At 36.1% G+C, this 18259-nt stretch overlaps 2 protein-coding genes across 2 annotated transcripts; both read right to left on the bottom strand.

The window, feature by feature from the left end:
• Positions 1 to 2562: 2562 nt before the first annotated feature.
• Positions 2563 to 5582, bottom strand: LOC140509014 (olfactory receptor 8G50-like). The gene is made up of 2 exons (XM_072616927.1): positions 5519 to 5582; positions 2563 to 3500 (listed from the first exon to the last, which is right to left on the bottom strand). Exons 1-2 carry the CDS (start codon positions 5577 to 5579, stop codon positions 2563 to 2565), a joined length of 999 nt encoding a protein of 332 aa, XP_072473028.1. The 5' UTR covers positions 5580 to 5582.
• Positions 5583 to 13173: 7591 nt separating this feature from the next.
• On the bottom strand, positions 13174 to 14121 carry LOC140509013 (olfactory receptor 8G50-like). Its single transcript, XM_072616926.1, has one exon. It carries the CDS (start codon positions 14104 to 14106, stop codon positions 13174 to 13176), a length of 933 nt encoding a protein of 310 aa, XP_072473027.1. The 5' UTR covers positions 14107 to 14121.
• Between the last annotated feature and the right edge of the window lie 4138 nt (positions 14122 to 18259).

Raw genomic sequence — 18259 nt, 5'->3', positions numbered from 1 at the left:
GGTTAGAAAGAGATAGAGAAGCTTAGGAAGCAGATGTAAATCTATTAGAGCGGTAACTTATGAGGATTTTTATTTCATCAGGAACCAGAACCAGTACAAAAAGGCATGAAAGCTACTTAAGACTTGCCTTCTTTAAAGATGTTCCTCCCTAATGTGAAATTATAGTCATATCTGAAATTGATTATTGGAACTTGTTATTTTTAGATTTTATCAGACTGTTAACTGACTATTCTTCTGAGTCTAACTCCAGGTGTGGATAGCAAGAAAGGCTGTCTCACTACCAGACCAGTCCTAGCTATCCCTGATCACTCCCAGTCTTTGGCTCTCTAGACAAGAGTCTGTCACCACCCAAGTTTCAGTAGAACAGAATGGGTTTCCCTACTTTACTCTAATGCTTTGCAAATTTTGGGTGGGTACTGACTAGGATTAGGAAAATCAATGCAATTTCATTATCACCAATGTCCTTCTGAAGAAAAATTGAGCTTAAAGTTTGGATTTTGGAAGTAGGAGCAGGGGGCTCTGAACTATCCTAGGATATTTCTTATTAATGATCAGTTTGTTATAGTATTTTGGAGGGACTTCTCAGTTCAACAAATGAATTTGCAAGGGTCTCAGGTATTTCAAGGTTGTAGGATGCTCATTTTGCCTCCTAATTGGCTGATTCTGATTCCCAAGTTGGTTCAGCTCCTATGGAGAGTAAGGAAACTCAAGCAGATCAAGGTGGTTAATAAAGTCAGTAACCATTTTATTTTCACAATTTCCACAATGTACACCTCACTGCCATTGTATTCTGGTCTATCTGTTTTCATTGTCTATATGTATGTGTGATGTTCCACTCAAGGTTTAACTTTGAGAAGAACAAGATTTAGCGCTTGCTATAGTATCTTAAATAATAACCAAAACTATGTCTATGTTAGTGGAAGGGATTAAAGTTGTCTTAAGTTCTGAGTCAAGTACTGCCTCAGGAGTGTGAGCTGAGGGAGAGATAATGAGACAAATGCACACATGGTTGGAGAAGGTCAGAAGATACTGAATATGGTAACAGTGTGTGCTTTATATAAGGAGGAGATAGAATCGCAGCTAGTATGGAGGATTTGATAGCAGGGAGTTGAGTGTTGTCAGTAGTTTCTGGGACAGCTTCCTATGCTTTTCCTTCTGCCACTGTCTCTACCCACATGGACCAGGATGAGAGGGTGATGGCTGACTTATACTTGGGAAAATAGATGACAAATGTCTAACCCCAAAGACAGCTCAGTTTGTACTACAACTCTAAAAATGTGCTACTCCCACTCTGAGAAGGTACATACAACCTAATACTATTTTTCTTTCTTAGAACAAAGTCTAGAGGCTGACAACTTAGAAGGAAGGCTTGTATAAAGGAAATTTCCAATTTTTATGATTCATGGTCTTGAAATCCTTTCTGTAATTAAACTTTCCTTGAAATCAGGTCTAGTTCTACTTCTCATGAATCCATCTTATGTAAGAAATAGCACTTTTTAAAGAAAAGAAATAAAAAGAAGAGAGTATAAAAATAAGCAAACACAATGAAACACAATGAAAATTTTTCAAAAATATCTACTATTTTACTATGTATTGTCAGTTTTAAAATGTCCAATTTAGAAGAATTCTGCTTCATCATTCATACCCTTATAGCTGCTATTAGTGCTGAGCTTAAGAAATTCTTAGGTTTCCCAGGACAAGAAGGAAATCATGGTGTCTATCTGTATCCCAGAAATGCTTCTCCTTACCTGTATTAGGCCATATGTTATGGACAATGGCTCTTTACCACGTTTACACATTCATTCACATTTAAGATGTAATTGTGTTTTCCTCCATTCAGTTCTTTTGTCTAGATGACTAAATGGTGTAAAAGAAAAAAGGCCCACAATCAAGACACTTGGATTCAAGACCTGTTCTGTTGTAATTAGCAAATCAAATGGCTTGATAAATAAGTATCCTTGTTGGGTGAAATTTCTTTACCTGAAAAACAATGGTTTGAACTTGTAAACTTGTGAACTTGTAATTCATTATATCCTCTTGTACTCTTGGTATTCCCAATAACATTCATCTTGTGAAACACTGGAAATTTAACTGCTGGTTCTTGGAATCATTGGTCCATAAAGGGACATCTGGGAAAAGTGCATTTATATACAGATATTTAAAATAGAAAGTCAACTCTTTGAATATCAGGAGCAGGTTAGTCCATGCTTGAATTCTACAACCTATTTGGAATGCAAGTCAGAGAGATAACAGGAAGAAAATGTGGGAAATATATCCTACTGATCTGAGAAACGTCCCCAAAGTAGCTCTAAGTAGGGCTTCTAATAAACTGTAGTTGTGAGAGAGCATATCTGGTTTGTAGAGAACTCACTTTCATCCTTTCTCTAAATAATTCTCTCTTCCTCTCTGTCTCTGTCTCTATCTATCTATCTATCTATCTATCTATCTATCTATCTATCTATCTATCTCTATCTCTCTGTCTCTCCCTTTTCCCTTTATTTCCCTCTACACCAAAGCAATGTCCACAAAACTCATTAATCTGTTATTCTAATGTTTTCCTTTTCACAGGAATGTTCTTTCTATAACTTTATTCAAGGCAATTTTGACATCTTTATTTCTGAGACTGTAAATCAGGGGGTTTAGCATGGGCACAATGATAGTATAAAAGACAGATGACACTTTTCCCTGATCCATGGAACTGATTGAAGATGGCTGCAGGTACATGAATGAAAGGGAGCCAAAGAAGACACCTACTGCTACCATGTGGGAGCTGCAGGTCCTGAAGGCTTTTGATCTGCCTCCAGTGGATTGAATTTTTAAAATGCTAGCAATGATAAAAATATAAGAGAAAATAATGGTTACTGTTGGGAAAAGTATATTAAATGTACTGAATGAGAGAATTACCACTTCATTGACATAGGTACTAGAACAAGCAAGCTTTAAGAGAGGAAGGAGATCACAGAAGTAATGATTAATCACATTTTCCTTGCAGAAGAGCACTCTAAGCAAACAACTTGTGTGAGCTGTGGCCCCAATGAATGCCAATGCATACACCCCTCCCACCAACCATGAGCACACTTGATAGGACATGATGAGACTATAATGAAGAGGATGGCATATAACAACAAAGCGGTCATATGCCATCACAGCCAACATTTGACATTCAGAAATGGCAAAAATGGTAAAAAAATAGAACTGAGTTGTGCACTCATGGTAGGAAATGGTGTTCTTTTCTGATAATAAGTTTATTAGCATTTTAGGCATGATGACAGTTGATTGACAGAGATCAATAAGGGACAGATTACAGAGGAAATAATACATTGGATTATGAAGATGAGAACTAAGCCCAATAAGGGTAATCATACACAGGTTCCCTGTCATAGTGAAAACATAAATTGCTAGGAAAAGGAAGAAGAGTGGCAGCTGGAGCTCAGGCTGGTCTGTCAACCCTATGAGGATGAACTCAGTCACTAGTGAATAATTTCCTTTCTCCATTCTTTCTGAGGTTAAAGGAAGAATCTCTATACAACAGGAAAAAAATAGAGAGTCTTCATTATTATAAGTCTGAAATGATGTCTCAAAGGTAACAGTAAAATTATGATTAAAATTCTTCTGACTGTTTTGTCTCAGCTTGTTTTTTCCTACCAAAAACTAAAGACTGTCCCCTTCACCAGAATGAGGCATGTAAACCATTCTATTGGAAAGATATATTCTTGAACTTCTCTCCTACATAAAATAATCACAATATTTTTGATTGATGTAACTATTTTGAAAGATGTTTGCTCACAACTTAAATCTAGGTAAAAATATTTGTGTGTATTGAATATATACAAACCTTAAAGAATATTGATGATTAACTTCCCATGGCTAGTGCATATAAGAGATCTATACTGAAAATGACTGTCTCCTGAGAGTAATACATTCCACTTTTTGAGATTTCATGATGCTCTATTCATAGCCCAGTGGCCTTTCAGCTATCCACTAAGTTCCTTTTGAACCTGCCACCTTGGGATCTATGGACTCTTGTCTCCTTTTCTAAGAGAAGGGAAATGGTTCTCAGAGAGTTCTGTCATTGCCAAAGGCACATAATTTCAAAACTATCTGATGGAAAGGAAACCTGGTTGTCTTCCATGAGACTAGTTCTCAGTACCTCAAGACATTTTGTTACTAAAATGGCAGATTACTATCATGGCCAATCAGACAGCTGATGGGGACTTATCAAAATAAATTTTGACAAAATATTTGTCAAAACCATAATATGGAAAACATAAAGTAATATGGACTGGGCAAAAGCACAATTTCATGGATTTGCAATGGGTGGAATGATTTGCAAAGAGTTGGCAAAAATGACTTAATGTCAACTTGAAAGGATATCTTAAGAAGAATATATTAAAGATTTGTGCTCAATCTTTTGCAATTGTACATGTTGAATAAAAACATGTCTCCTCTATCAATTCAGTTGACCCTGGGAGTTAGATGCTACTACTATCCACATTTTATAAGTGGGATGCAGCTTCATGATCATGGTCCTATGGTAGAAAAGAGTACTGTGACCACATCTTTCTTAGGATCATGCCACTTTGGAAGAACTAAGGGCTTGCAGATCTTCCAGAACTAGCTCTGAAAAAGTACTGGTAGGAACAGAAGTCTGTTTTGGAGAACTGTGAGGGAATGTCCAAATCAGCTCTCATTGAATGCCTAATAATAACCCAGCCCAGGTCTCTATGACTCACTGTTTAGGTTTTCATGGCTTATTATGAATGTAAATAGCAACTGCTTTCTATTGCATCAGAGAACTTTGAAGATCTTTCCCCTCCCACACTGATATTTTTGTGATGGTAAATTAAACCATCTTTTGTCTCAATTCTTACCTAGCCTTTGGTCATGAAATGAGTCCCTTCCACAAAGTAGGTCATGGGAAATTACCTTAATTTATGAAACCCAAGGTCATTCACTATATGACTTTTGTCTTAACCATTTTACTTTGATGAATTGGAGGAAAGAATAAGATTTCATAGTTTGCTCAAATATTTACCTATCTCTCAGGACAATACTCTGGATGCCTTTCAACCTCTTTGAAACCAATAGGTGAACAAAACAACAACAGATGCTATGTTTTTGAATGTGAGACTAAGCTTGGAGATATAAATAACACAAGTTTAACAAACACATAATCTAAAAATATCATGATAAGTTAGGACAATAGGATTAATTTAACATGGCAAAATTTAATACAGACAAATGTAAAACCATGCATGATAGTTAAAAGTATCAGTTCTATAAGTACAAAAACTATGGAAGCAAATTTAGAAGATAGTATGTTTGTCAGATATCAAGGATTTTATTAGACTTCAAACTCAATATAACATAACAATCTAAGGTGCTAGCAAAAAAAAATGTTATGAATCTTTGCATGTCATAAAGAGAGATATGACTTCCAGAAATAAGGAAGTGATAGTTCTACCACACTTTGCCTTTTTGAAATCCCATGTGAGGTATTTTGTCTGGTTCTGTTTACCATAGTGAAGGAAGGATATTGACAAGGTAGAAAATATCCTGAAAAAGACAATAAGGGCCATAAATGATCTTGAGAACATGCAATATAAGGATAATTTGAATGACTTGTGAAAATCTAGCAAGAAGGGAAGAATCAGAGGCAAATGATAATTATTTCCTAGCATTTTAAAGGTTATTATGTGTAAAAAGTATGTGCAAAACTTTGTCTCACAAATAGAAGATCCAAGAGTAATGTGCAAAGTTGAAATGAAGCAGATTTTGGCTTGATACGAGCATAAAATCTGTATTAATTATTCATAAGCCAAAAAGAAGTGTATCACCAGGTAGTAATGGGTTCCTCTTAAGTTGAGATCTTCAAACTGTATTACTATCACTGCTGTAGGGGCATTAAAGGGAGGTTGTGGGAGAGGGTTTGAATTAGATGAAGTATCCCTTCCAATTTCAAAAATACTTTGTTCTATAATTCTGAGGTGGAGTTCTTTATCACTCCAAATATCTCTTCCTATTTCTTAAGCTGCTAGTATCCAGTTTTCAGCCTCATGCCATCATCACTGATGGGTTTAACTAATATGGAGATGTCCTTTCTGCTGCAAAGTCTTGAAATTTCATTAATCCTCATTTAGAAGGAAAAGTAGAGTCAAATTAATCAACTACTTACCCTCTAGCACTGGAGGTTAAAGCTTCTTGATCCAGTGTATACGACTTCTATAAAAGTTATTATAGTCATGATTGGAGCCTTCTAATCTTTGTTAATGTTGATTGGAATTAGGAGATAGAACTCAGTCTCTGAAAAGCTCTAGAAATTGATTGGATCTGACGATTATTATTTCTAGTTGTTACGTTAGCCTAATTGTTCCTAATTGCAACTTAACCAGTGCCTTCCTCAGCCATAGGTAAAGAAATGTTGTTCATCCATGTCAACAGAGCTTCTGATGATGTAGCTTAAGGCTTTTTTATGGATGTTTATAAGATAACTGGGACCTCATTCATAGTACACAAACAAAGGCTTCCACAGGGATTCATCTCAAAAGTAATTCCCCTTTTCTCGGAAGACGTCATTAATGTTTTTCTCTCCTTAATTCTTTCACTTTCATTGACTCCCTGTGTGCACAATAAACTGTTTAGAACATGATCCCATCAGACACAGGAATTTAGGCACCTTGAACCAATTCATTTGTATTGATGGTTGGGAGACTTGGGATAGCACCTAAATTATAAACAATTGAAGTGGTTAAAGTTGTCTGAAATCAGAGGTCATGGTAGCTGAGAAAGTTGGACAAGTGGGAAGCTTGAATGTTCAAGGAAGGGAGGAGAAGGGGTAGAAAAGAAATGTGAAAATCAGATTCTGAACTTATCGAAGAAGGGTTAATTTGAACTACAGGTCCATGGCTGACAGCAAGAAGGATCTCAATAGCACAGTTGCTGAGTAAAAGTGATAAATGAAAGGTGCCAAGGCCAATTAAAATCTCTGTCAGCTTCACTTCTTGATCTACTGCATAAGACAGTATGTCAGAAATCACATACAGCCTAGAATAGGTTGATCAGAAATGTCATGTTTTCAGAACTAAGCTAGGTTTGAGTGATCATCATAAAACAGAAGAAATATGACAAGAAAGTTTTAGGATAAGAGGCGTTCATTAATAATAGAAGAGTTTTAAGGTGCACAGTGAAAAGAGCTGATCTGTGATAATTAGGGTTAGGTAAACAGTCTTCAACAGCACTTCCTTAGTTGTTGTTCCCTCCTTTTGATAGGTGTGTTTGTGTATGTGTATGTGGACATATGAGTGTGTGGATATATCCTTGGGGTCTAGTACATGGGTCTTCTGCTGAAGAAATACATTGTGAGGACTGTGTTCCTGCAGATGAACCATGGTAGAGAGCTATGGTTTTCAAGGTACTTTGAAGTATACATCAGGTTTTTTTTAAGCAAAGGACCAAGTAGGCTGAGTGGTAAATCTTGCTACCCAAAAATTATCTGCCTCCTGCAGTTCAGAAACTAATACAAAGCTCTGGTATCCTTTGACTGGTATACATCTGAGTGTTTTTTATCCTTGACTGGGTAGAAGATTGTTAGATATAAATTCAAAGGATTGTGGAAAGTTCCTCAGAAGAACGTAAGTAGAGATAAGAAAAAATAGAAATTATGAAGGCATTGTTCTAATAACAGCACCAAAATGATAATTCCTAGCATTTTTATGATGAGAATGAACAGTGGCACTCACTATTATAAACCTCATGGCTGGGCCTGTTGAAGAGGAGGCCTGATGACCAATTGTTGGGAATATTGTAGGGGAATTTTTACTTCAGTGATTTGGTCAGATATCTTAAGATTTTCCATCTGCTGCTCCCAGAGCTTAGCTGGTAGCAAACAGAAATCAAAGAAAGTATACAGAATTGATAATATATCAGACAATAGTCAGAAAAAAATGATCTCATTCCCCTGGAGCAAGTTATTTGGTCTCAACTAAGACAGAGCCCCAGATCTCATTCAAGTAGACATTCCTTGATGTCTCTAGGATGGCATGCTGGGATTAGGGACATTATTAAAGTGCAGCTCTTCTTTACATCAGCTTCCTTCAAGAGTCCTTGTCTGTCTTTAAAGAACCCACCCTGAAGAGATTCTGGAACCATGTTTTCTCTCTTGAAGATGGAAGACCAAGATCTCTCATCTTCCAAACTCTTGCCAACTTGGCCACACAGCCCCTCTTTTCCCTCCCCTGAAAATGGAGCACTGAGTAATTAATCACCACAAGGGAGGAGTCTTGAGTCCCTAATGATTAAATCTTGCCGTAATACTTTTTGGAAATTGACATGTCAACTAATTTGAGTATAGATCAACAGTGTATCCTGTACAACGTACTGTGCTGAGGATAGAAATGAATGACTGAGTTAATGAAAAATTGCTTTTTAAATGAATACCATGCATCAGTGACCAAGCTAAATTCTGGAGTCACATATATGTAAAGCAAGGGAGACTCTCCATAAAGAAATTCATATGAAAGACAACCAAAAATTGTAGGATTGACCAGTGAGGACCTAGTTGATCCAAGAAATTACAGAGACAACTGGTGGATTGTAGAAGAACTGATTGAAAACTCTTTCTAGGAACAATGACCACTCTAATTATTATTCTTTGAGGTAGAAGTGAGAAGTGTGTGTGTGTGTGTGTGTGTGTGTGTGTGTGTGTGTGTGTGTGTGTGTGTGTGTAATTGCTACATGGCAGAAAGACAGTTAAATTGCATTGAGATGGGTTATTGAAGAGCAGCCAATAGTATCTTTTATCTCCTAGGAGCCCAGGTCTTTAGAATAGGGAGTGGAGGCATGGTTCTGACTGAGAGGTAGACAATGAATGAAATGACCATGGCAGGAAAATCAATGGCTAGAGATTAAAAAAATGAAATCATTATTTCCCTCAAGGAACTTACATTCACAACAATAATGTATTGCAATATAAGAATAATGACACAGAATTTTCACTAATTGAATGTCATTTCTTTGCAAGGAATTCCTTCAGATTTTGTATGGATCACTTACTGTGGTGTGACAGTCTGCTTTCTTTGAGAGATTGTACCAGGAAATAGATATCTAGAACTGTGAAACTCAAACTTTTCAGTGTTAGGACTCTTTTATACTGATAAATATTAAATTAAATTAAATATAAACTCATTCATGTGAGTTATTTCTATATTTACCACATTAGAAATGAAAACATCTTAGTATTATTATGAAAATAATTTTGACCTCATAAACAAAATGGTGAGTGAGTGGCTATTTTTATTTGTCTTTCTATTCCTGGTGACTAATACAGTATGTCACATTCAGTAGGGATTCACTACATGTTTGATAGATGGGATTGAATTGATCACAGGAACCAGGACTTTGGTCTGCTGTGCTGAGGACAAAAATGAATGCCTGAATGAGTAAAAATTATTTATTACAATAATCATTATTATTTATTGCAATAAATTTTATGATTACTATTAATAATAATAAATACAATATCCAGTCATGAGAATTCTCTCTGCCAGCAATCCATTCAAATTTTGTGAAGACCAGCTTCTGGTAGTAGTGCAGTAATCTGATGGATTCTGAAAGCTTGTCCTAAGAAGTCTATATTGAGAAATCTACAGCAGGGGTTCTCAAATATTTGTTCTCAAGACTCTTTTATACTGACAAATGAGTGCCACAAGAAGCTTTTATTTGGTGGATTGTATCCATATTTACTGTGTTAGAAATGAAAATATTACTGTATTATTTTGAAAATAGAATTGACCTCATGGAACCCATGAAAGGCTGTTTAGACTCCTAGGGATTCCTATACCACACTTTGAGACCCACTGATCCAAAACAAAGTACCAGAACTGTCAAAGGGGGAAATTTTCAGTGTTATGTTTAAGGCAAGATCAGTAAGAATTAAAAGTTTTCTCTATCTATCCATATTTATTATCTATATGTGTACATTATATATGACATCCATATTACTGATAAAATATTTCCCTTTTCCCTTTCAAATATATGTATATTTAAACGTGTGTATGTGTGTACAGTATTTTATGTATCAAGTAATTTCAAGGAAAAAGATAGAACAGTGCTAAAGAGTAAATTAAGAGGAAGGATAAAGGAACTGAAGCAAACTGAAATTTTTATGCATTTTAAAAACCAACCTAATCAATAATTTCTGGATAAATACATACCTACATGTAAAACTGAAAAGGAAAGACAACTTTTGTTTCACAAAAAAATTAGGAAGCAATTCAAAGACATATCTTTTAATGTAAAGCATGAGAAGTCATAACATAGAGTTTTAAGGATTCTAAGATGAGACTCCCATTAGTCGCAAATCACTAAAACAAACAAATGAAATAACTTCCTACATTCTCAGAACCAACAGTTTTTAGAATGTATTACTTTCCTTACTTTTCTGTAAGCACGTACACAATAAACTTTAATCTATGGTTTGTGACCGAGTTTCCTAGGTGCAGTCTTCTATTTAATTTCAAATAGAATCATAAATGTGAGACATTAGCATCATGTTTCCCTAATCTCCCCATACTGATCTTTTCACAGGATTATAATACCCTAATACTATCTGACAATCATGTATTACAAGATGTTCAACTACTTGTCACACTGCAAAATTAAACAACACACACCTAAAGAAGACTTAATGTGAATGAATTTATCAACACAACAAAAATTGAAATTATTTATAGAGCAATTAGGAAAGCAGTTCCAAAATGAATCAAGCTTTGGAATGATCGTCTGCCACCCTCAGGCACGAGAGTATGAGGAAAGAAAGGCATACTATACTGCAGCAATTGTCATCTGTTCTCAAAATTGAAAAGTCAGCCATCACCCTCTCATCCTGGTCCTTGAGAGTAGAGACAGTGGCAGAGGGTAGGGCTTAGAAAGCTGCCCCAAAGGCTGCTGTTAACACTCAGCTCCCTGGTATCAAATCCCCCACACTAGCTGCAATTCTATCTCCTCCTTATGGAAAACACACACCATTACCATATTCAATATTTTCTAATCTTGCTCCAACGATGTGCGCATTTGTCACATCATCTATCCCCAACTCACACTCCTGAGGCAGTACTTGACTCAGAACGTATGACAATGTTAATCGCTTCCGCTAATATGGACATAGTTTTGATTATTATTTAAGATACTCTAGCAAGAGCCAAATCTTGGTCTTCTCACAGTTAAACCTTGAATGAAACGTTACACACACCATAAACAATGAAAACAGATAGCCCAGAATATAATGGCAGTGAGGTGTGCATTGTGGAAATTGCAAAAATAAAATGGTTAGTGACTTTATTAACCACTTTAATCTGCTTGAGTTTCCTTACTCTCTAGAGGAGGCTAAACTGACCTGGGAAACAGAATCAGCCAATCAGGAGGTAAACAGAGCATCCCTCAACCTCAAAATACCTGAGACCCTTGCAAATTCACTTGCTGAACCCGGAAATTCCTCCTACATGCTATAACAAACTGATTATTAATAAGAAATATCCTAGGAGGTTTCAGAGCTCCTTGCCCTGACTTCCAAAATCCAGATTTTATGTGCAATTTTCTTCAGAAGGAGATTGCTAATAATGGAATTGCTTTGACTGTCCTAGTCATAGTCAGATCCCACTCAAAGCTTGCAAAGGATTAATCTAAAGTATGGAAGCCCATGGTGTTCTACTGAAATGTGGGTGGTGACAGATTCTTTTGTCTAGAGAGCTAAAGACTGGAAATGGTCAGGTATACCTGGGAGTGGTCTGGTATAGAGATATTTTCTCTGTCTGGGGGTAAAATGATAAGAAATGACATCAGTCTCATTTGAAGGGTATATAAACTGTGAAGCCTAACCCCAAAGGGAGCTCAGTTTTGACTATATGTCTACATATATGCTCTGCCCACTTTGAGAGAAATAAACACTCATAAAATCTAATCCTGTTTTTCTTTCTTAGAATAACCTGTGGAAGTTGGCGGCTTAGAAGGAAGACATGTATGAAACCTAACTTATAACATTTAATTTCAGGGTCTTGAAATCCTTTGTGTAATTAAACTTTCAGTTATTAGGTCTAGCTCTACTTCTCATCAACCCTTCCCATGTAACAAAAATACTTTTTAAAGAAAGGAAATAAAAACAACAGAGGATAAAAATCAGCAAACCCAATAAATGCAATGAAAAATTTTGCAAAAATCTATTATTTTCCACATCTGTGTCATTGTCTCTTTAAAACATACAGTTTAGAAGAATTGTGCTTCACGATGCATGCTTTTATTGGTGTTATTGGTGCTGAATGATGGAAAATCTCAGTTTTTCCCAGGGCAAAAATATAATCATGCTATCTATCTGTATTCCAGAAACCCTTCTCCTTACCTGTATGAGGCCATATGTTATGGTATGACAGAATGGATCCTTAACACCTTTACACATTCATTCACATTTAAGGTTTTAATTGTGTTTTCCTCCATTCAGTTCTTTTGTCTAGATGACTACATGTTGCATTGGAGAAGAAAGAAGGCCAAGAACTGAGAAACTTGGATTTAAGACCTGGGTTTGCTCTGGGCCTGTTCTGTGATTATTAGCAAGTCATTTATCCTTTTGCAGGTATATCCTTCAGTTGAAAAACAGGACATTGAATTTGTAAATTATTAAATCCTCCTTTAATCTTGTCATTCTTAGTAATATTTTTCTTATGAAACTTTGGAGATTTAACTGCTAACTGTAGGAATCATTGGCCCTTAGAGGGACATCTGACAAAGATGCATTTATATACAGATATTTTAAAACAGCAAAGCCAACTTTTTAAATATGAAGAGCAGATCAGTTCAAAGTTGAATTCTACAGCCTATCTGGAGTGCAAATCAGAGAGATAATAGGAGGATAAATGTAGGAAAAGAGATGTAATCTACTGGTTTGAAAAATGACCCCAAAGTATCCCTGAGGGGGGTGTCTAATGAGCTGCAGGTGTGAGACAGAGTATTTGTTTTGTAGAAAACTCACTTTCACCCTCTCCAAAAAAAAAATCTCTCCCTCAATTTCTCTCTCTCTCTCTTTGTCTGTCTGTCTCTTTTTGCCTCTCCTTTTCCCCTATACTTTGCTCCACAGCATAACAACATCCACTAAACCCATAACCCATTATTCTGATATTTCTCTTTTCACTGGAAAGTTCTTTCTACAGCTTTATTCAAGGCAATTTTGACATCCTTATTTCTGAGACTATAGATTAGGGGATTTAGCATGGGCACAATGATAGTATAAAACACAGAGGACACTTTTCCCTGATCCATGGAGCTGACTGAAGATGGCTGCAGGTACATGAATGAAAGGGAGCCAAAGAAGACACCTACTGCTACCATATGGGAGCTGCAGGTCCTGAAGGCTTTTGATCTGCCTCCAGTGGATTGAATTTTTAAAATGCTAGCAATGATAAAAACATAAGAGCAAATAATGATTACTGTTGGGAAAAGGATATTAAATGCACTGAATGAGAGAATTACTACTTCATTGACATAGGTGCTGGAACAAGCAAGCTTTAAGAGTGGAAGGAGATCACAGAAGTAGTGATTAATTGCATTTTCCTTGCAGAAGAGCACTCTAAACAAACAACCTGTGTGAGCTGTGGTCCCAATGAATCCCAATGCATATACCCCTCCCACCAACCATGAGCATACTTGATAGGACATGATAAGACTATAATGAAGGGGATGGCATATAACAACATAGCGGTCATATGCCATCACAGCCAACATGTGACATTCAGAAATGCCAAAAAAGGCAAAAAAATAGAACTGAGTTATGCAATCCTGGTAGGAAATGGTGTTCTTTTCTGATAAAAAGTTCATTAGCATTTTAGGCATGATGACAGTTGATTGACAGAGATCAATAAGGGACAAATTACAGAGGAAATAATACATTGGGTTATGAAGATGAGAACTCAATCCAATAATGATAATCATACCCAGGTTCCCCATCACAGTGAATCCATAAATTGCTAGGAAGAGGAAGAAGAGTGGCAGCTGGAGCTCAGGCTGGTCTGTCAGCCCTATGAGGATGAACTCAGTCACTGATGAATAATTTCCTTTCTCCATTCTTTTTGAGTGTAGAGTAAGAATCTGTTTATAAGAGGAAAAAGTAGAGAGACTTCATTATTCCAAGTCTCAAATTATGCCTCAAATAGAATAGTAAAAGTTATCATTTCAATTCTTCTCATTGTTTTGTCTCAGCTTTTTTTCCTACCACAAAATAAAGACTCACTTTCATAGCAGTGAGGTATGTAAAGCATTATATTGAAAAGAGCTATGCTTGAGCTTCTTTCTTACACACGATAATCATAACACTTTTATTCATATAGTTGTTGAGAAAGATGTTTGATCACAACCTAAAATTTATATAAAAATATGTTTGTATTGAATATACAAATCTTAAAGAATATTGATGCTTAAGTTCCCATAGCTAGTAAGAATAAGATATCTATTCCAAAAGTAACTGTCTGGTGAGAGTAATACACTCTACCTATAAGGATTTTGTGATGCTCTTTTCACAGCTCAGTGGCCTTTGAGCTGTCCACTAAGTACCTTTGGAGCCTGCCACCTTGGAAACTATGGACTCTTGTCTCCTTTTCTAAGAGAAGGGAAATGGTTCTCAGAGAGTTCTGTCATTACCAAAGGCACATAATTTCAAAGCTATCTGATGGGAAGGAAACCTGTTGTCTTCCATAAGACTAGTTCTTAGTACATCAAGATATATTTTTAATAAAATAGCAGATCACTCTGATGGTCAATCAGACAACTGGTGTAGACTTATCAAAATAAATTTTGACAAAGTATTTGTCAAAACTATAATATGAAAAACATAAAATAATATGGACTGAACAAAAGAGCAATTTCATGGATTTGCAATTGGTGGAATGATTTGCAAAGAGTTGACACAAATGATTTAATGTCAACATGAAAGGATATGTCTCCTCTGCCAATTCAGTTGACCTGGGAGTTAGGTGCTACTATTATCCACATTTTGTTAGTGAGATACAGGGTCCTGGTCATGGTCTTAGGGTAGAGAAGAGTACTGTGACCACATCTTTCTTTGGATCATGCCACTTTGGAGAACTAAAGAATTGCAGACCTTCCAGAAGTAGCTCTGAAAAAGCACTAGCAGAAATGGAAGTCTGTTTCAGAGAACTGTGAGGGAATATCCAAATCACTCCAACTGTCAATGAATGTCTAATACTAACTCAGCCCAGGCCTCTATGATTCACTGTTTAGGTTTTCACAGCTTATTATGAATGTAAATAGCAACTGTTTTCTATTGTGTCAGGAAAATTTGAGGGTCTTTCCCCTCCCAGAATGATATTTTTGTGATGGTAAATTAAACCATCTTTTGTCTCAATTTTCATCTATCCCTTCATCGTGGAATGGGTCCCTCAGACAAACAGTCGCATGGGAAATTGCACTAATTTATAAAAGGAAAAGCCCTACACTGTATGACTTCTGTCCTAACCATTTCACTTTGATGCACTTGGAGGAAAGAATGAGGCTTCAGACTTTGCACAAATCTGACTCACTTCAATCCAATTTGCCTACCTGTCATGAAATTATTCTATGGATGCCTTTAATCACCTTTGAAACCAAAAAGTGAACAAAATAACAGCAACAGATGCCATGTCTTGGAACATGAGACCAACCTTGGAAACAAATAAATCATAGTTTAACAAATACATAATCTAAAAATATCAAGATAAATTAGGACCATGGGATTAATCTAATACGACACAATTTAATAAAAACAAATGTAAAACCTTGTATGAGAGTTAAACAAATCAGTTCTAAAAGTACAAAAAATATGGGGTCAAATTTAGAAGACAGTTTGTTTGTCAGAGATCAAGGATTTTAGTACACTACATGCTCAATATAACTGAGCAATCTAAAGTGGTAATAAAAAAAAAGTTATAGAACCTTGTATTCCATAAAGAAAGGTATGACTTCCAGGAATAAGGAAGTGACAGTTCTAACACTCTTTACCCTTTGCAAACCCCATGTGAGGTAGTCTGATTCTTTTTCCCATAGTGGAGGAAAGATATTGACAAGGTAGAAAATATCCAGAAAGAGGTAATAAGGGTAATAAATGATCTCAAGCATATGTAATATGAGGATAATTTGAATGACTTGTGAAAATCTACCAAGAAGAAGGGAAGAATCAGAGGGAAACAATAATCATTTTCTAGCATTTTGAAGGTTATAATGTGTAAAAGGAATCATATGCAAAAGTTTGTCTCACAAAAGGAAGATCCAACAGGAATGTGTAAAGTTGAAAAGAAGCAAATGTTGACTTGATATGAGGATAAAGTCTATAACAATTTTACAAAAGCTAAAGGGAATTGCCTTGCCATTATAGTAGTGGGTTCCTCTTAAGTTTTGATTTTCCAGCTTGATTACTATCACTGCTGCTTTTGTATGGAAGGAAGGTTATGGGATATGGTTTAACTAGATGAAATGTCCCTTCCAATTCCAAAAATGCTCTAGTTCTGTACCTCTGAAGTGGATTTCTTCATACATCCATAAAAATCTATTTGCATTTTTTTAAGACATTAGTATTCAGTTTGTAGCCTCATGCCATCATCAGTGATGGGTTTCATTAATGTGCAAATGTCCTTTCTTTTGCAAATTCTTGAGGTTTCATTAATCCTTATTTAGAAGAAAAAAACATCAAATTAACAAACTACTTACCCTCTAGCTTTGGGTATTAAAGCTTCTTGACCTAAAGTATATGACTTCTATTAAAGTTATCATTCTCATGGTTGGAACTTTCTAATCTTTGTTAATGTTGATTGGAAATAGGACATAGGACTCCGTCTCTGAAAAGCTTTAGAAATTGATTTGATCTGATGATTATTATTTCTAATTGTTGCTTTCATCTAATTTTTTCTAATTGCCACTTAACCAGGGCCCCCCTCAGCTACAGGTAAAGAAATAGTGTTCATCTATGTCAACAGAGCTCCTGATGGTGTAACTTAAAGCTTTTATCTATGTTTATAAGACATCTGGGACCTCATTAGAAATACACAAACAAAGGCTTCCACAGGGACTCATCTGAAAATTAACTCCCCTTTTTTGGGAAGAAGTCATTAATGTTTTCTCTCCTTTATTCTTTCACTTTCATTGACTCCTTGTGTACACAATAAACTGTTTAGAAGATGATCCCAGCAGACATAGGAATTTGGGCACCTTGAACCAATTTAGTTGTGTTGATGGCTGGGAGGCTTGGTATAGCATCTAAAGTGGTTAAAATTGTCTGAAACCAGAAGTCATGGTAGCTGAGAAAGTTGGGCAAGGGGGAAGCCTAAATGGTCAAGGAACCGAAGAGAAAGGGTAGAAAAGATGTATGAAAATCAGATTCTGAACTTACTGAAGAAGGGTTAATTTGATCTGCAGGTCCATGGTTGACATCAAGAAGGATCTCAATAGCTTTGCTGCTCAGTAACAGATGTAATGTATAATGTTCTAAGGCCAATTAAAATCTGTCAGCTTCTCTACTTGATCCTGTGCATAAGAGAGCATGTGAGAAATCACATAAAGCTGAGAATAGTTTGATCAGAGATGCCATGTCTTCAGAAGTAAGCTAGGTTTGAGTGATCACCATAAAATGGAAGAAATATGACAAGAAAGTTTGAGAATTAGAGGAGTTCATTAGTAATAGAAGAATTTTAAGATGCAAAGTAAAAAGAGATGATCTGTGATAACTTAGGGCTAGGAAAATGATGTTCAGCAGCGTTTCCTCATTTGTTCTCTCCTTTTGATAGGTGTGTGTGCATGTCTGTGTGTGTGTATGTGTGTGTGTGTGCGTATCTGTGCACATGATTGTGTACATATATCCTTGGTGCCTAGTACGTTGGTCTTCTGTCCAAGAAAAGCATTGTGAGTACTGGGTTCCTACACATGAACCATGGTTGAGAGCTATGGTTATCAAGTTATTTTGGAGTGTAAGTCAGCTTTTTTTCTAAGCAAAAGAGCAAGCAGGCTGAGTGGTAAATCTTACTACCAAAATCTGTCTGCCTCCTGCAGTTCAGAAGCTAATACAAAGCTCTGTTGTCCTTTCCCTAGTATACATCTGAGTGTTCTTGTCTATCCTTGACTAGGTAGAAGATTGTTAGATATAAACCTGAAAGAGCTGTGGAAAGTTCCTCAGAAGAACATAAGTTGATATAAGAAAAAATAGAAATTTTGAAAGCAATGTTCTAACCACAGT

The sequence above is a fragment of the Notamacropus eugenii genome, chromosome 5 (genome assembly GCF_028372415.1).
Source record: "Notamacropus eugenii isolate mMacEug1 chromosome 5, mMacEug1.pri_v2, whole genome shotgun sequence".
NCBI classification, from domain to species: Eukaryota; Metazoa; Chordata; class Mammalia; order Diprotodontia; family Macropodidae; genus Notamacropus; species Notamacropus eugenii.
This window is presented reverse-complemented; position numbering and strand designations above follow the sequence as displayed.